At 49.0% G+C, this 20,000-nt stretch overlaps 1 protein-coding gene across 10 annotated transcripts in view; it reads left to right on the top strand.

The window, feature by feature from the left end:
• EBF3 (EBF transcription factor 3) overlaps nt 1–20,000 on the top strand; it is a 127,465-nt gene that overhangs the window by 94,141 nt on the left and 13,324 nt on the right. For all 10 annotated transcript variants that reach the window (XM_054660007.2, XM_016919630.4, XM_009459521.5 and 7 more), the window contains exons 9-10: nt 715–845; nt 1,360–1,486. In XM_054660007.2, coding sequence (XP_054515982.1) covers nt 715–845; nt 1,360–1,486 — 258 coding nt within the window. The remainder of the gene's footprint in view (nt 1–714; nt 846–1,359; nt 1,487–20,000) is intronic.

The raw sequence follows: 20,000 nt of genomic DNA, 5'->3' as shown, positions 1-20,000 counted from the left end.
GTGCCCCCAACCCCTCCCGCCCCAGCAGGGCTGCCTCTGCGGCCGGTGCAGCAGCACCATTGTAATAACTCATGCAAATGCGAGAGCTCCCGAGACAAAGAGAGGTCACGCCAGCGGCGCAGGGATTCCTGTCGACAAACAATATTAGATGTAAAATGTGTACCTTTGACAAAAGTATTAATATAGTGCTTTTGATTTTTTTTCCTGATGAAAAGTGAAAAGTAGTAATTGTGGAGTGACAGAGGAAAATGAAGTTTTGAACTAAAAGGCAAAGTTCGCGGATGAAAAAACCCAACCCAATTAGCTGCTTATGAGGAATCGAAATGCAAGGCATTTGCTCTTCCATCTCCTTCAACAACCTTTTGATTGACTCTGCTTAGATCTGTACAGCAAAGCAGATAAATCGACATGCCACATGCATGCAATGCTTAATCATTTGTAATAGTCATATTTGCCCTGACACATAATTTGCTATATCAAGCCATTTTTTTCTCGCTCACTAGTATTCCGCAGCTCGGCCTTTCCTTTATAAAACATTTAATAGTTTGCTTTAAACACATCAACATGCTGATCTACGGTTGCCCTTTGCGTGCCGCCTGGAGGAACGGCGCGCCTCTCCTCCCGCGGTGGCCGCGGGACGCGCGGTGGCCGAGCGGCCCAGCGTCGGAGGAGGACGGGGCTCTAAGGTCTGCCTTCTCTGTCTTGTGTGAGCAGCCACTCCGTGCATCAAGGCCATCAGTCCCAGTGAAGGCTGGACCACGGGGGGTGCCACCGTCATCATAATTGGCGACAACTTCTTTGACGGGCTGCAAGTTGTATTCGGAACTATGTTGGTGTGGAGCGAGGTAAGCCCGCGGACTCGGTCAGCTTCGCGCTGTTGCTGTCTTCATGAATGGATTTGACAAGCTGTCAATAGTGTATTGACACAAGGTGCCCTATGGCAAATTCCCCTTTTAACGCACTGCACTGTTCGCCTGTGGCAGCAGCTTCTCCCGTGGGTGGCTACGGAACACCCCCCTGCCCTGCAGCCCTGGGGTTTAAAACCTGCCATCGAGGTCCCCCGTCCACTGGAACAATTAGTGCTAGAATTACGAGAAGCAGGTTTAAGGAGACATATGGTGGCAATTTTCATATGAATGATGCCCTGTGGCCTTTCCTGCAAACTAAAACCTGGGATCATTTGCAGATATTTTTCTTAAAAAACACTGTAGGTCCCGGGACTCTGGGTGACAGCTAGGAGGGGGCATTCCAAGACGATGGTCCAATTTGTGCTCATTTTGGTAATTATATCCAACTGGCAAGTGTCCGCCTCTCATAGCCAGCGCCGCTGAGCGCCTGTTCACCGTGTGGTTTTTGTAGCTGATAACTCCCCATGCCATCCGAGTCCAGACCCCGCCGAGGCACATTCCAGGCGTCGTCGAAGTGACCCTCTCCTACAAATCCAAGCAGTTCTGCAAAGGTGCTCCTGGGCGCTTTGTCTACACCGGTGAGTTTACAGCTCCAGCTTCTGTGGGAAAGCGGTAGAGGCCTCCTCCCCACCAGGAGGTGCTCATGAGGGCACGGGAGGACTGTACAGAGAGGGCAGGGGTCTGTGGAAAGACGGACAAAGCCCCCTTGGCCTGTGGGTTTAGCTGGATGTGCGGTTTCCACATCTTTGTTTGAGATGGCGTATGAAGCCGTGGATGGGGCAGCCCCCATGGCTGTGTGACCTTCGGTACCTCTCTCCCTTTGTGGGGCTTCTCACCTGTAAACAAAGTGGCAGGGGGAGTCATTAGGAACAACAGCCACCCAGCTACCACTGGGGCAGCTGCCCACATGCCTGGCTCCATGTGGGGCTAGGGGGCCGTGTGTCCACTGGTCTCTATGCCTCTTCCCCGTGGTGTCACTGCTGTTCTCCTGCACAGGCCGAGGCTCAGAGAGGTGATGAAGTCAGTGCCCGGGCCACATCCCGGGTAAATGCAAGGCCCATGTAAGCCTGGTCTTTCTTGCTCCAGCCTGGGGTCTTGAACCCTGCATGACGCTGCTTCCTAAAGGAGATCCGTATTCTTTGAGGGTGCAGGACAGACTCCTGTCAGCAGGAAGTGTGGCCTATGCAGTTACACATGCTTGCTATCTTACAGTTCTATACAATGCTTTGTCCACTCAAGGGCTGAATTAGCACCACTTGTTCGGGATTGCTGTTGAGAAATGCCGTAAATAAACTTCAAATTGGCTGGGCATGTTGGCTCACACCTGTGATCCCAACACTTTAAAAGGCGGGAGAATCACTTGAGTCCAGGAGTTCAAGACCAGCCTGGGCAACAGGGCAAAACCCTGTCTCTACAAAAATTTAAAAATTAGTGGGGCATGGTGGTGTATGCCTGTGGTCCTAGCTACTCAGGATGGTGAGGTGGGAGGATCACCTGAGCCCGGGAGGTCAAGGCTGCAGTGAACCTTGATTGAGCTACTGGACTTCAGCCTGGGTGACAGAGCAAGACCCTATCTCAAAACAAACAACTCACTTCAACTTAAGGCATGTTTGCATTTTGATTTCTAATCTTAGCCAACTCCAAAGGCTGTGATATTTGAGAGATGTTTTTAATGATGGACAGTGCCTGCTGGAACCGAGTGACAGTGAGCAAGATGAATACTTACTATCTGTGGGCTTGACCTGCATGTGCAGTGGCTGGGTGACTGTGGCCTGGTGTCCCGGGGTGGCCATGAGGGCCACAGCAGGAACCTGGACTAGAGGATGGGGCTTCAACTCCTGCCATCACCACCTGAAGGACGCCCAATGGGACACAGTCCTCTCCTCTGTCCAGAGAGCGGGTGACATGGAGGATGCTAAGCCCCCTCTGCTTTCAGAAGGTTTAAAGAGGCAATAGACATCCTTCAGCCTCTTCCCTTCTTAGGAAGGACGGAGTGAGCAAGAAAGGCAAGATATAAATCCTGCCGCTGCCCACTGTACATCAGGCCCAGCATCACCCCAGGGTGTGCCTGGATGGGTCTTGGTGGCAGGCCAGGGCTGCTGTCCCAGAGGTGTCCAGTCGACAGCTCAGCACTCTCCATGTGGTTAGGATGGGAGAGGCAGTGCCTGCCCCACACTAGGGGCCACCTTCTGTGGGACCAGCACACACAGGACCAGGTGCTCAGGAGCTGCCAGAAGACCACAAGGGAGGTGGGCATAGCAAAGAGCTGATGTCCGGACACCTCTTGGCTTCCATGTAAGACTCTGAGATGGAGAGAGGGCCGCTCCTCCAGGTTTTGGAATCCCAGTGTTTTAAAAAAAATAAAGACATGTCACAATGGGGTTCAAAAAATTGGGGAACCTTTTAAACACTTATATACACTTCAACAATTAAGAACTTTTGCTGTGCAACAAAGTGCAGCATCTGTAGGCCCCAGGTACCTGGGAAAGGCGAGATGTCAGAATCCCACCGTGGGCTGGGGGGTCCTTTCCGGCACCTTGCCGGTGTCTGCTGAAGCCACACGGTGCACATTTCCACATGCCTCCTATGCAAACCGTTGGTATGTGTACCGCATGCCCCTGAGTCCCTTGGCACATCTGGCTGTAGAGGCTGTAGGCCCCGTGCAAAGACCTGGTGTTTGCAGACAGACTGGGACCTGGGCATATGCTTACTCCTGTGGTCCCAATTTCTCCTCTGCTCTATCTGGCAAGGTTTTGGCAAGGATCGGGGATGACTTATGTACAGTGTCTAACACATGGCAGGCACTCCATAAATGGTCCTTCCTGTGGAAAGTCACTGAGGGTGAACTTCGGCTGGGTTCTGTGGGACTCTGCTCGAGTCCTGAGCTCCTTAGGAAAGCGGGTGTTGATTATTGCTTGTGAGCCATGGAGCAGCACCTGAGCTTCGGCGGGCACATGCCAGGGGTGGGCTCCTGTGTAGGTGCCTGTGTCTGCTGTGGGGTCCTGGTTTGTGACACGAAAGTGACATGTGTTTGCATGTGGCAAGACTGACTTCCTCTGCACAAAAATGGATGAATAAGCCCCCTGTTCTTACACTGGACTGTCAGCCCATCCCGGATGAATGCTTTAGTGGATGCCTTCAGCGGATCCTTTCATGAGTTCAGATCTTTGCATATGTGGGCTTTTTGGTGGGGAAGTCTGCACAGCTATTGTTAGAAATGAGACTTTTAAGAAAGAAGATTGCTGAAAGGTCCAGTCCTTTCTTTGCACTTTGCCTGCTGTCTCCTGGGGATTCTGTCCCCAGTGCTGCAGAGAAAGGCCTTGGGCTGTGCATTTGGAGACAGTTGCGGATGTGTAGGGTGGGAGGAGCTGCCTGTCACTGGCTGGCAGGTATCACATGGTGTGGCGGAGCCTGCGATGTCAGCGTCCCCCCAATTCCCAGCATGGCCGGGCCCTGCTTTTGCTGCTCTGGGGCTGGTGCAGGGAGGGGGCAGCTCTCTCCTGTCTGTAGCCTGTTCCTGTTGCCCTCCAGCCAGGTAGGATGCCTTCCTTGGCCAGGGATATCCTCTCCAGGTCTCATATCCTCCTACTAAGGGACCAGTGGACCCCTTAGTTCCAGCCCCCACCCAGCCTATCCAAGTGCCCACCTTCTATATCTGCAGCCCATATTGTGCCCACTCTGGGGCTGACTGGGCTTCTCGGGCACAAGCTCAGGGTCCTGGCTGCCCGAAGCTTCAGGGATTTCCTCCATCGAGACATGCTCCCATGAGTGGGTGTTTGGTGATGCTTGCCACAGCCCAGCCTTTCCTGGCTGGAGGTTAACCTATTGGCTCCCCCACACCCCAGTCATTAACAGGAATATCCATTTCAAAGGTGATGTAAGGGATACAGGCTCTACAGGCTGGGGAGCAGAGGAAAGGTAGGGTCATGACCTGTCTGACCTGGAAGCTTCTGTCTGATTTGCATTGCCCCAAAATTGATGGGGACAATGAGGTAATCACCGGGAATTGCACTCCCCCGCTGAAAACTGAGCCAGCCCCTTTGGATGTCACGACGTAGGCACCGTCCCCTGGGCGTCTGGTTCCCATCAGTGTCCCCCAGCCCCGGAGGCTGCCGGGACACCCTCACATTTAACCTTCCCCGCGTGAGGCCGGCTGGGGCCGCCAGGCGGAGGGCTAATGAACCTGTGCTCAGAGGAGGGGCCGCCCGCCAGAGGCTGGGAGGGGCTTTGCTAAGGGCCTCAATGATCTGTTTACAGTGATCTGAGAAACACCAGATTTTTCTGAACCAGACCCTATTAGTCAACCCCGAGTGGGAAGGGGAAGGCAGGCCAGGCCCCATCCATCCAGGCCCTTTTGCCTGCTGCTTTCAACTCCTATAAAGACACAATTACCTTGGGAGGCTGTGGCGGTTCAGTTGATTAGCACGGTGAATTAAAAGAATGAGTCACAAATGACATGTCCAGCGCTTCCATACTGGTTCTTTGTATTCCCATGTGCCTCACCCTGTTGTAAGAAGGTCAGAAATTAGAGAGAGAGAACAATTTTCAAGCGGCTAGCACTTAGGAGCAGAATTAACAATCACTCTGTATGTAATTGCCAGTTAATAGTAAATTGCCTTCTAGACTGTAAAATGCAATATAAACTGGTGGGCACCTAAAATTAAATTAATGAGATATTTGCTGCATTTAAAAGTGAATAGTGCAAATTAATAACTGAGTGCAATGCTTGTTTTAATATTTGTCTAATAGTGTACCATTTGCTTGTTTAATAGTAATTAAAATAGTCCCAGAATGTCCTACCTGAGAAACTCGCAGTATACACAGATTGAGCAGTTTCGCATTTATAATTTCACCCGTAGAAACGCATCAAATGGTTAAGAGTAATAAAAGAAATTATTTTTTAATTAGAATATAAGCATTACAGTGTTATTCGATTAAGACAGATTGGAATTTGTATGCATCTAATTGAAATTATGTTACTGAGGAAACTACTTTCATAGACATGTTTTCAAGTGTGAAGCATCATGGCACAAATGCGTGTGTTACTGTTTTCCAACAGTGTCCATTTGGCAGAATGGTTTCCTATTAAACAAAAGCACTGAGGCCGGTTGGGAGAGGTGGCTTGACTTCCAGCATCATTCACGGGACCCTGGGGGCGTGGCTGGGTCGGGTGTTCTTACTCTTGGTTTCTTGCACCCGGATGGTTGATTGACCCACCCTCCTTTTAGAGATTTCTTTTGCTCAATTAAAGAAATTACCACAAATTACTGGGAGTCAACATGTTGTCTGCGACAGACTGAACCCAGTTACTAAACAAGATATTGGCAGTCGATAGCAACCACATCCGAAGTGGACACAGGGAGCTCTTGACGGCGGAATACCTGGACCGCTCCCAGCCCTGGGATGCAGTTACTAGATGGGAACATAAAAGTGATTATTTTCTGCACAAGGATGTTCATTCACCTTCAGGCTTATGAAATCGTTACTCAACCAGTAATTGCTAACAGTTTCTGCTCTTTCTGATACAGTATTTATGGTTTACTTTCCTTCTTCTTTCTTTTAAAGTCATAATGTGCCTTAAAACTGGCAGTGTGTCAAGGGGCGACGCTGTGTCCTCCAGGGCTGTCCTGGCCCTGGGTGAGGGTTTCCCCCGTGTCTCCTGGCGGGTGTCCACAATTTAGTCCCACTTCACTCCCCTCGTGAAAGCTCTCGTGGTTCTTAAGTGTGTTAAAGATCTTTTGTGTGCATTGAGAGGCGGTCCCGTCAGCACTGCGGAGTCGACTGTGCCCTTCGACCACGCCAGCCCCAGCTTGCTGTCTCCCAGGCCGGTGCTCCTCAAACAAATTACTTGGATGCACAGAGCAAATGATGCTTAATTGCCGCCCACAAATCATACTGTTTCTACTATGCTCAACTCAATGCTAATGCCTTCCTTCCATGTAAACCACATGCTTTCCTCATGGGTCCTGGAGTTTGGGGAATCTTTGGCTCAATTCTGTCAGTGACTCTCATCATCCCGTGGTGTGGCCAGGGGTCCCCCGTGGCTGACTGTTCGTTCCTGTCTGCAGTGGGCCCTCCTGCAGCCACACTGGCTGTCCTGCTTCAAACCTACCAGTCAATGGTGTCCAAGGATGTCTGCATCCCCCCCATGATCCCCAGTGAACCCCCCAAGAATAGACACCCTCCAGGCACCTTTGCTTTTCTATCAGGTTGGTTCTATCAGAGAATAGCTTGGGTCTGTGTTTTCAGCTCAGGCTGACTCTGGACCTGCCCAGAATCGGGATAATCACAAGATAATGCATGACTCCAACAACACAACTTCTCCTGACGCCACTTTAGTTTTTGTCCTTTGTTTAAATATGGATGGCAAAGGGTGACTTTTTTTTTCATACCAAGTGGGGTGGCGTGCATCTGTGCCTCAGCCCCTTCCCCTGGGAGTGAGGCCCACTGCCATCACTGGGGTCATTTCAAGGGTCCTCAGGGCCCCTTAGGCAGAGCCACAAAGGAAGGGAGGGAGGGCAGGCTCCCACCGCTGTCCTCCCCACTGCTACGGCATAGCATCAACCCAAACCATGATCAGTTAATCTGCCAGCATGCTAAGTGGGTGCTGGGGTGAGATTCGATAACATGGCCCTTTGAAGAGTGGGGCCGGGAGGGCTTCCAGGGTCACTGCTGTCCCCTCTCTTTCCCGTCTCGAAGGAGACCAGGAGAATGAGACACACCGTTTGTGCTATTGCACAAGTAGACTATTTGTCCTAATCAGTGACACCCATTTACTAGAATTGCTTAAAATGAACTATACCTCATACAGAAATCGCACATTTAGAGAGTTCCATTCATCATCTGAAAATTGAGGGCCAGTAAACTTTTCTGCTCCTCCAGTGGGATCATAGGCATGCATCAACATGTTAAAAATGATTGGTGAGAGGGAGCTGTCACCCATTTATCAAGGAAAAGAACATTATTTGCTAATTTCCCAACCAGGCTGGTGACAGGGTGCTTCGTCTTTAGACCCACGGTGACCAGCATGGCCTTTTTGTTATTAGTACAAGTCAAGCGCTTTTGGGCTGTTGCTAACAAGACACATTTGTCTGTCATCCGAGGGGGCTTTGGTCGTTTTCCAAGTGGCTGTGACCAAGTCTGCACCCTGCACCCCGATTGGCTGCTCTCATCGGGGCCACGCTAACCCAGGAGGAGAAATGAGCTGATAAATCACAAAGTTTCCATGTCAAGGTGAAGGTATTGACTCTTCAGCCCCAAACCTGACAAAATGTAGCAGAGAGGAGACGGCCATTCATCTTCCCCAAAGGACAAAAGGGTCATCTGGATTTCACTTGGTAATTGTTGGGTTGAGGATGGCAGAGGCGGGCCCGGCCCTCTTCCTGTTAAGCCCCCTGAGTAGGTGGGTCCTCTGGTCCCGCTCCTCACTCACCTTGCGATGGTCCTTCTCGGTGCTGCAGGGAGGAGAGTCGGGGGTAGAGTGGGATCACACTCCGGACTTTTGAGTTTCTGATTGAGTAGGACGTGCTTCTGAAAACAGCTTGGAGTGGGTCCAGGAGATGGTGTGGGACTGTGGGAGAAGAGAGCAGCAGACCATTTAGAACAAAATAAGTGTGATCACCTGAAGTGCAGAATAAAGCGGGGATAAGAAGATGTAAAATTCAATATCACAGATCACTTCAGCCACAACTCCCACAGGTTAAACTCTGAAGACCAAGGGAGACATCAGCACAAACATGTCGGTAGAGGACCTGAAACAGAAGTGTGTGGTTCTTTCAGCACCAAAGAGGAGGTGAAATAGATCACTCTGTTGTCCTGGAAAAATAGGAACAAGAACCAAACACTGCCTCTGTTTCTCTTTCTGGCTTATAAGTTACCAGTGCCTCAAGCTCCCTCCCACCAAATCTACACGGCTGGACATCAGGCCCAGTGCTAACAGCCCATGGCTGGAATCGATAGACTATGTTTCGCTCCGGCGTGTGCCCCGCCAGCTGGGTCAGTGACAGTGCTGGAGCCTGGCTGCTCGTGGTTTCATGTGAGGCTGTTTTTGGAGGGTCCTGAGACCTGTCTGTGCACGTTGGCTCTAGGCTGAGGCTTGGATTACAAAAGCCTCGCCTGAGAAAAAGTGCTTTTACAAAACTATCATTTCAATCAGTTGGGCCTTTTTAATTTGTTGTAGAAAATGCATAATGAGGCTAGGCGTGGTGGCTCACGCCTGTAATCCCAGCACTTTGGGAGGCTGAGGCGGGTGGATCACCTGAGGTCAGGAGTTCAAGACCAGCCTGGCCAACATGGTAAAACCCCGTCTCTACTAAAAATACAAAAAAAATTAGCCAGGTGTGGTGGCGCACGCCTGTAGTCCCAACTACATGGGAGGCTGAGACGGGAGAATCTCTTGAACCCGGGAGGCGGAGGCTGCAGTGAGCCGAGATTGTGCCACCACACTCCAGCCTGAGCAAGATAGACTGAGACTCCATCTCCAAAACAAAAAAAAGCAAAATGAGTAAAACGTAACTTTTGTCTTTTAGAGTGGCTTTGAAATAAAGCCACAACAACAAATAGAAGGCTGTCTGTCAGCGATGTGGACTGTTTGCTACACCAAAAGGCAAAATCAAAGTTTTCAGATGCTTTTCACGAGCACATGGAGCAACTTGACTTCACAAGGAACCTAAGTGCGTGCAGAGGGCATGCTCTCGAAGGGTCATTACGGAGCGTGCGAAATTTTAAATAGAGAAGCTCCCGTTGAGATAGGAGGCCGTGGCAGATTTTGGTCAGCATTGGTGCAAATCATCTTGGGAAGAAAGTTTCTTAGAGGTACTGCGTGGCCGGGGCCATTCTTTTCTTCCTTTCCTTTCTGGATGCCACCCTCTCCCTGCACTCTTGAGATAGCCCTTTCTGTGTCTTCCCAGATAGAGAGCTTACAGCCTGGCACAGTGAGCCCTGGAGCCTCTGAGGCCTGGACCCGCCCTCTAGGCATCTGAGGAAGCCTAAAGTCAGGAAATCCAGGGGGTCGGATTAGGGAGGGTGGATTCTGTGAGGTTTTTCTCCATCTTTTTACCTCCTTGTCTTCTCTAAAGGAGGCCCTTGGCTGGGAATCTCCCCACTGGCCCTTCTTGTCTCAGCCCCAGGCACCCAGGCTGGGGTCAGTCAGATGCTTGTTGATGGCCATCCCTTCTAGCCCTAGTTCGGAAGACCCACTTGGTGTTTTTCCTAAGGAACATGCTCACACTGCAGAAACATCCCATGCGAGCTTAGGCCTGTGGGCACTGAGCTTCCAAACAGGCACCAACCTGAGGGTGGCGGCTCCTCCAGGGCTCTTACGATGGAACAGCCTTCAGGACAGGTGGCATCGAGACTGCTTTACCACATGCTTGGCATCAGGCCGTGGCCTGTCCCAAACTAAAGACTGTAAACAGGCCATAGGCTAGGGTGGTGATTGTTTCAGAAGTCCACTGAGTCTTAATACCCTGTAAGGGAGAGAAACGTGTCACCGGCAGACACCACGGAGGGTATTGGGCTGCAGCTTCACATGCCCACTGCCCAGGGAAGCTGGCATTCGGTATGTACAACCCCAAGGACTGGGTTCCAGGCCATGCCCTGGCTTTGCTGTGGCACCATGATAGTGAACACCTGCCACGTGCCCGAGCCCCGTGTTCACCAGGGGACTGCTCCCCTTCCTCACCACCCCAGAGTCCACCAACATCGGTGATTCGCCTTTCCTGTGTATTTGCAAAATGCCAGCTGGCGGGAATGATCTGTAGGACAAGCGTAGTGTGAGCACGGTGTCTTATGTGAAGGTGTGGCATGCTGTGGAAGCTCGCCATCAACATGGTTTGGAATCTGCCCCTGGCTCCCAGTGTTCTCCTACCTGGACACAGTAGGTGATACTGAGAGGCGGGGAAGCTACTGGTTCTCATAGGCGCTCATGGTGGGGGTATCAGGTGGGGTGACATACCTGCCCCCCCGGCAGTGGGTCCCTTGCCAAGGGAAGTGACAGTCTCCATCCTGGCAGCCCGGGGCCTGGTATCTGGATGGCAGTTGGCACGTGTCTGGTGCAGAAGCCACATTTGCTATCACACTGACTTGAGGTCTTGCAGGAATGAAGTGGGACATGGAAAAGTTAATAAAATAGTCAAAATGGAGAAGGCACTCCATCCGATGACAAGAGGAGCAGATGAGGCGCTGGTAGATTTGAGAGGAGGGGCGCCCTGGGGAGATGGTTGGGAGGTGGCCGTAGAGGCTGTACCCCTGGAGGCTGAGCAGCAGGGGTTGAGGAGTTCCAGGCCAAGGAGTGCCAGCTGGGCATGGGGCTGTGAGGGGGGAGGCCCAGGGCTGGGTTGGGGGCTGCCATGGCAAGAAGGAGGTCAGATGAGGACACGATGGCCTTCTGGTCCCAGTACACCTTGGCATTTGGGAACCCCTATGTGGAAATAGGATGGTTTTATAGGAGACACATAATCCAGCATGCTGTGTTCAAGGGCTGTGCTTTTGGGGATTCCAGTGTTTACATTAATCTTGGTGATGTCTTTAAAGCGTCTCTGCCTTAGAACATTCCTTTTCTTCTTTATGCAGCCTGAAAAACCAGGAGTTAAAAGTGCCTCCATGGAGATTGAAAAGGGTAATAATGTTGGGAAACAGAGTTATGCTCCCTGAATGGGAATCGATTCCCCACACCAGGCCCTTCCCCCACTGCTGGGCTCTGACTTGTTCACACCTGTGTGGAGCCCTGTGCTTTTACGCAGGTACTGGACACATCTTTATTCTAAACAGCACTCTGGCCCTGGAAAATATTTCCTTAGTACAGACGGAGCTGGCACATATATTCTAATTCAGATGAGAAACGTTACTTTCACTAAAAACACTGTATTTTGTTCACATATAATTCACATATGATAGAATTCACCCAAAGTATACAATTAAGTGGCTTTTCGTATATTCACAAAGTTTGTGCAACCATCAGTCTAATTCAACAGTGTTTTCATCACACGAAAAGGAACCCCGTGTCCACTAGCTGTTGCCCCATTCCTCCTTCCCTTGGGTAGCGTCTGTCTCTGGATCTGTCCTGGTCCCCAGAAGTGACAGCCATAGAGAAGTGAGAGCATGGAGGGCAGCCTGTGCCTTGGTTTTCCTTTCCTGCCCTCCCCTAGCTCCTGGCAACCATGAATCTACCTCCTTTCCCTATGGATCTGCTTGTTCCAGATATTTCCTATAAATGGGGTCACACATTTATATAGTTCTTTGTGTCTGGCTTCTTTCACTTTGCGTGTTTTCCAGGCTCATCCCTGTTGTAACAGGTATCAAGGTTTTGCTCCTGTACATGGCTGAGTACTATTCCATTGTATGGATATACCACATTTTGTTTATCCATTCATTCATTGATGAACATTTGGATGTTATGGAAAACACTGCCAGGAACATTTGTGAATACATTTTTTTTGTGAACATATGGAAACATGACATTCACTTTGGCTTTTCAAAATTGAAAATGTGATACCTTCTGTGTTGGCCAGATGTCTCCAAGGGGCCTGCATTACTCATTACCTTGAACACCTACTGTGCACATCGCACTGAGTAGGGCAGGCATGTGGCAGAGGGTGACCTGTTGGGTGGCCTTCCTCCTATGGGGAGGGCAGATGCCTGAACAAGTGCATGGGGTGGCTGGGAACGTCCCCACGGGAGTGTGGCCCACCCCAGAGCACAGGACAGGGATGCCTCTGTCCTCAACCCTGGCAGGGACACCTCTGGCCTCGGGAGGGGCTTGGGCTTTGCAAACTCCTTTTTCTGTTTACCTCTGTGTGCAGATTTTCCGCTGGTTTAAAGTGTGCAAATCCATTGCTCAGAGGGTTCTCCACAGAGCATTAGATTTCCTGTTTGGTTCTTAAGACCTCTCTCCTCCCTGCAAAAAGTCTCTGGGAGGCGTGGCAGCAGAGGGACACTTGATGTTCCTTTTTTAAAGAAAAGGATATAGCATTCAATCGCACACAGCTTTTTATCATGTTGAGGGTGGCTTTTACTGGGTGGTGTCTCTTCCTTTTGTTTCCAGGCATTTCTCCCCTTAGGTTAAAACGTTAGAACAGCCTTCTTGGGGAGCTTGAGGGTTATAGGATACCTGGGGCCCACTTCCCGACCTCAGAGCCTCCGCCTTGGGAAGTGCCTGTCTCCCTCAGTCCCGTCCCCAGAGGCGAAAGCCACGGAGAAGTGAGGAGGCCACGTGCCTTAGTTTTCCGAGCTGCAGGGCTGGGCTGGGTAGATGTAGTTTCCACACGACTATAAAAGCCATCATCCAGTGTATTCGTTGAGGTATGTAAACAGAATTGTTTGAATGCAATCCAATAGTTGTCAGCAGGGGTATTATTTTGGTACAAGGAAGATGAGCTGTCCCCTTTTCTGTGCCTGGTGTCACATCACAATGCCGCCATCCGCTGCCAGGCAGTGGTGAATGGAAGCTGGTCCCTGTGCACGAGGCCCGGTTGGGCTGTCTGTGTGAATTCCAGAACAATATTCCCGATACGAAGGAGGCGGCTCTAATTCCAATTAGAAGTCAAGTGTTTTTCTCAACCTTAGAAGACTTTTCGACAGAAATACCCTGCAGTGAGCGGGTTGGGGGGATGCTGGAGTCACTGGTGTGAAACCCAGGGTGACCCTAGGCAGGTCTGAGCCATCCCCCGCTGGCACTGGGGAGCCCCACGGACAGGAGCAGCCAGGATGCTAGAAAAGCCACTGTCACTTCTGTGAGGGCAAACACAAGGTTTGCCTCTGGGTGTAGGACGAGGGTGACCTGACGTCTTCCTGCCAGGCTGGGGAGCCAGGCCGGCCCCCGCGGGCAGCGCCCCTGGTGAACGACGCGGAGGCTGCAAGGCCTTTGTGCTTCCCGTGCACACCACAATGCCTGGCTCACCCTGCCGAGTGCTGTGATTGAAATTCATTGCCAAATTTATTGAGAAATTAATGAGAAAAGCTGCAAAGTATTGACTTTGAGAGGAAAACACAACTCATCTTGAATGAGGAGGAAAATGCAGCAATAATTTAGCCACTATTGATCTGGCCCTGTCCATGTATTGATCTTCATTTTACAATATTAATTTGCACCTGCAATCGGCTGCAGAGGGAACCGATTTCATTCCATGGCCGCGTTAATGTGCAAAGCATTAGGTGCTCTTAAGAAGCGGGGTATTACACGTCGTATCAGGAAGGCAGTGTTTTTTTTTCTATTTTTGCTTGTTACTGAAATAGACTAAAAATTAATTTTTTTGTCGGACAAAATATGAAAGCAAAAACCCATCTAAAACGTAGCCCTCCTCTCAGCTGCCCTGGCCGCTTTTCATCCATGTGAGGAGCCATCAGCCGCCTGAAACTCCAGCTACCTCTCATCATCATGCCCGGATCAGTTCAAAGTTCATGAAATTTCTATGAGCATTGATCTCGCCCCATTGATTTTTTTTGCAGCAGATCTTTGAAATTTTAATTTCCCGAGCATCTGAATTTCTTATAGATGAAATGCACTTGGAGGAGACAGTTGATGATAAAGTGAAGAACTTAGCATCATTTTAAAGCCTAAAAAAGGGAGAAAAAGCAGGCATTTGCAGACTTTGTGTAATGTTTTTGAGGTGGAATGATGAAGGCGCTCTGGTGGGGGCAAGGTATTCAGGGGGGAGCTAAATATCAATTTTGTCTTCCGTGGCCACACATTTTTAATGCAACTTTTTATACAGTCATTTTTGAAAGAAAAGCTATCTGGAGAAACAGCAGGACAGAAAAACATTCTTCACCGCACAATCATTTGCTCACAGCAGTCTTTATCACCTGGTCAAGTTCACCTAGTTACTTATCAGTGGGACATTTAATAACCTCAAGGTGATATAATTGCTATTGGCATTTTTCCCCCTTGGATTCAGCTGGTTAATGTGTAAACTACTTGTCAGCAAATAGCACTTTGTCACTGAAATCACTAACACCCTCTAGAGGAATGTCTTTGTATTGAGCAATTTAATTTTACTTTATTTAATTTTTACACATTACAACCTGTGTTCATTCAGGCACACTGACGGCTTGCAGTCTGTTGGGGTAGGGTCTGGGTCTCCCTGTTAGTAAAATATACTATATCTTATTTAACAATCCCCATTGCCTTAATTGAGGCGCGTTCTTGTCCCTCGGAAAAGGAACTGCAGATGTTCTTATTATGTAGTTATGTTGCTAATGTGAAAAACTGCCTCATTACGAGGATCTGTTTGTAGCTAGAAAATTACTGCGTTATGACAAATGCATGATTGGGAAGCTACAGGAAGATGATCATTATTGAAATGAAACTGGAACTCATTTAATAGCTGCAGCCAGCAGCTGGAATGAAGCAAATGAATGTCTTCCTGTTTTTATTGTTGGAGTCAGGTTTTTCAGGCAGGAAGAAAATTTGCGCTAAACCTAAAACTTCTTGTATCTCTCTCTGCGTGCTGGGCTTGGGCTTAAACAATGGAGAGGCGATGCTAAAAGCGTCTCATTTCCTACCTGCGAGTTTCCCCCTTGTGTGTTGAATGACACTATTTTAAAAACACAACTGTGGCTGGAAGAGCAATCACTCTAGGAGTACTTACAGGCGGCGCACACTGCTCGCTGGCTGGGCTGCTCTCCAGCTCTCCCGGGCAGGGGTGGTCAGGAGGTTGCCATCACAATTAAGCTCTTTCACCCTGTCCCCTCCTTCCTGCCACAGTCCAGTCCTGTTTGCAGGCAGGGAGCCTCCAGGCCTTGGGGGGACCTCAACGCCCTGGACTGCCAGAGTCCCTTGCAGCAGTTCCCTCTGCTCTTGGCTGCTGCTCACAGGATGCCCTTGGGGGTGGATTTCCCACAGCTGGTGGGGACCCACGACCAAGCCCCAGGCATGTAGTAGCTGCTTGATAAAATGTTTGGTGCAGGAACTGGATTTAAGATGGATAGTTCCACTACTCTTTGTAGAAAGTGCTCACTGGCCCCAAACGTGTATGTTTTCCAATCCGAATTTTTCTTTTTTTCTGTGTTATCAACCCAGAAGTACTGAACGTGTCCCCTTGCCTAATTTAATTGAATGACGTTTATAAGCTAACGGACTTGCTATTCAGGTCTAATAAAATAATCATATACATTTTGGGGTATTAGAGAGCAACATGAACTCAGGGCAGGGTTGGCTGACAAAGAAGGTTAAGCCATCAAAATGAAAACTACAACCACGTATGTCACAAGAAAGAAAATCCCAGTGCCTCCTGCCCGCCGGTACGTCTCTAATTGCAGCAGGCCGGTTGGAGCCGCTCTGGCCCCAGCTGCAGCTCAGCGCCTGATGCCATTTCTGCTGCCACATTAGCTGCAGCAATCCCAAGTTGAACTGACATCACAGACCGTTAACATTGTATCAAGTGCGGGGTGATGAATCCCCCAGTACACGGGCATGACTTAAATATTTAGAATGCTTCTTCTGTTATGACTTAATGCATATAAAGTAACGAGATTAACTCCAGTACACTCAAATATATTTAAATATGTATCCTTCCCGAGCTGTAGGCTATTCCAGCGTGCAGGAAGCATTGAGTCTATGTGGTCGTGTCAGGCTCTATTTGTATGACCCGCTCTGGATACTGGCCTGCATATGATAGCCGGATATCTGGCCTTTCACAGGCTGCCCGACTGCTTGCCTCATTTGGCATGGAATGTGATTCCCGGCTCTTCTAGCTTCTGATTCATTCAGGTTTTATTGCTGTGTAATTTTCTTATTCTAAAATAAAAGCTCTCCAACAAAAATTACTATGCATTAGGCCGCGGTAGCCTACTCAAATGGATATTAATACAGTTTATCTCTAAAAGGACGAATAATGTATTTGAAACAGATAAAAGGCCCTCCACTAAATGAGGAATGTTAATATCTTATGGCACGGTTAATAAAGAGATATTTCACAGGGGAGATTTGTTTTATGACTTTTGATACAACAGCCTTGTAATCTGACATATCTTAAACGATATAATTTCACACATACATTCATCTCTTATACGCAGCAACCCATCGTAGCAAAATTTGAATTCAGGACAAATAATGGGCACTAATTACTTCTGGGGGGATTTCTTAGAAAACTCATCCTCTCAGATCCAGATATGTGGAATTCCATGCAGAAAGTTGGGAGCTTACAATACATTTCTCAAAATTTTGAGAAATGTATTGTTTTTTTCCCCCTTCAGTAGAAAATAACATTTGTTTTTGTTGTGTTTAAGGCAGAGTTTAAATTAATTTAACCCAGTGACACATGTTCGGAGACTAAGCATGCTGCTAAATAATTCCTGGGAATAAATTGCTCGGGAACCAAGTACATTAATTTACGGCTCTCCAGATGCTGACAGATGTGAGGGTGGGGGGAGGACCGACAAATATTAACATAAAACAAATTTGCTTTATTCTTCTTCATATTTCTTCTTCATCCCCGACTTGAGCTCACCCAAGGCTCCTTCTCTAATTATCCACGAGGTCAGTAAGCAAAATTGGGAAGAAGCTGGGAGATCAATACAAATTATCCCTGAGCAAACCAGTGCTGACAGTTTGAATTGCAGCATATGTTTACCCAAAATCAGGCAATTTATCTTAATATCAGCAAAGTAATGCAGCTCAGGTGAAAGGTCAGGCAATCTCTCCCCCTCATAATTACCCAGTTCTAAAACAGGAAAGTGGTATTGATTGGCCTGGCTCGGGGCTCTGTGACTGGACGTGCCAGCGCCTTGCCCTGGCTCGGCAGGGCTCTCGCCCGTAAACTCTGCGTGCGGAGGGCTCATGAGATGTGTGTGAGGCCCCGGTGCTTTCTCCTCCCGTCGGGGAACTTGCCAGTGATGGTGCAGGGCGGTGGTGGGTTCTGTAGGGTTTGGGGGGCTGTGGGCCAGAGGGGACACCAGTTGGCCAGGCTTTGCAGAACCCAGGAGCTCTGTAGAAGGCAGGTGCTCTTGGGGGCACAGAGGTGGATTGGGAACCCCCACCTTCGGTGATCAGAAGCCTCCCAGAACCACGAACGCGTGTCATTCCTCCTGCAATTTAAAAAGAGAGGGGCAGTTTTTTCTAATTCTTGAACGCGAACTCACTGGGCTTCCAGTAGCCCAGCCCCTGGAAGGGATTTAGAGCTGGAATGGCAGCCCCAGCCCCTTGCCTCGGCCCGCATCCAGCCTGGCAGGAGCCCACAGTGCACAATTACGCCTCACATCCGAACTTCCAATGGAGTGCCACGCTTATTCTTGGCATTGCTTTCAAGATATAAGTGCTCTTTGGGCTGAACTGAGAGGTGAAAGGGGCCCACGTACTTACCCTGCTTTCACATATTTTTGGGCATCAAAGAAGAATATCAATTCAACTGAAACATTGGAAAGCGTCTCTCCCAGAATGAGAGTGTATGGTTATTACAAGTCATAAAGCTTCTGAAAGCTTGCATTAAAGCGTCTATCACCTGTCAGGGGCATTTGCATGAAATCAATAATGGCCGCCCATCTATCTTTTCTGATCACCTTTCATCAGGCCGATTCATTAAGTCACACAGTCATGGTGATTAGCTGGGGGAGAGGAGAAACCTGACACGTTAGAAATGCAGTGGGCCGCCTTTTTTGTTCCCTGTTCAGGAAAGGTAATACTTTATCTAATCCTTTTTGGACCAAGTCGCTTGGTGAGGCTGGGCGACTGCGCACGCGCCCCGCGGCCTGAACTATGCTTTTGCCTGACACTCTGGCCTGGGCCTAGGCAGAGACATGACAAATTGTCCCCCAAGTCAACGCTGACAGCTTCTGATGATTAATGGTCTGATTATGAAGTGGTTTTACACATATAGAATTTACATCACAGAGAGTTAGAAATTTTGCCATGTCACATACGCCGAGGCATTTTGAAGAGCTTTACTATTTGCAAAGAAAAAAGAGGGCAAAATCCCAGCAAAAGCCATGTCATGTAAAATCAATACATCGGATCAATGCTTTATTAACAAGAAAATGTCTTACTTCACATTCCTGTGCGGACCTTTGTCTCCGGGATGTATGATGGAATGTCAAATCATATTGTGGTCCTCAACTTTCGGGCGCATTATTGAGTGTACGTGCGAGGCTTCCTGCGTTGCTTACAAGATGCGCCGACACCCAAGCACTCGAGAACGGTGACCAATTATTTTGGAGAGCACTTGCAAAGGCGGCCCCCTAGCCGCCCTCTCCGGAAGCCGCAGTCTTTGTGTCCGCCCCCGCACCTTGCAGACCTGCTGAGGTGGGGGGTGTTAATCATCAAATTACTAATGAGTGATGGCCCAAATTTGCAGGCAGAGTAATGAATAGATGGTGGCAGGTCTTATTAGTCTCCGAAAAACCTCTGATTTATGTTGTGCCACGCACCGTGGAGTGACTCCACGGAAAACGCCATCTACATCAAGAAGTAATGTACTCTAATAAGTATTTTCATCTTAACTCGTGTCCCCGGGCCTCCAGGCTCAGTTTTTGTTGGAGTCAGGCAGAGCCATAATAAAGCCCGATGGCTCCTTATAAAGCTTGTTAAACACAGTGTATGCAGTCGGACGGAGTCCCGGCCGTGATTCATGCACTGTACGCAGCGCATGTGCCGCTGATTTATGGCCGCGCACAGTTCATAGTCAAAATTACAATTTGAGGGATAAAAAGATTAATTACTGTTTGTGGCCAGCAATTTCGTGAGGCTGGTGGATTGCAGCTGTAGAATGATAGTGCCCTACATCAGTTTGTAGGCAGCCATTCACAGATTATTAAAGCTTTGCAAGAATAAGTGCTCCTCCTGCCTGGTTTGTGCTCAGGCAATATGCTAGACAAAAAAGGACCACAGGGATAAATCTGAGGCTAGCAATAGCTGGACATATGTCATAATTGCCAGTTTCCCATAAATCCCTGGCCAGTGTGGAAGGCACCGTGTGATGCAGACACATCACATCGTGATGGTGGTGATTGCTATATATGGCCCCAAGACCTGTAACTTTGTGACTGCACTACCATTTTTACAATATATTGAGTCACCCTTTGACTTTCTTCCAGTCTAATTATAGATCAGAAATAATCGTTGCTTTTATGTGCAAAAGAAAGGGGGAAAATCTATTCCTT

This window comes from Pan troglodytes, chromosome 8 (assembly GCF_028858775.2).
Source record: "Pan troglodytes isolate AG18354 chromosome 8, NHGRI_mPanTro3-v2.0_pri, whole genome shotgun sequence".
Classification (NCBI taxonomy): Eukaryota; Metazoa; Chordata; class Mammalia; order Primates; family Hominidae; genus Pan; species Pan troglodytes.
The sequence above is the reverse complement of the archived record's forward strand: the minus strand, read 5'-3'. Positions and strand labels throughout refer to the sequence as shown.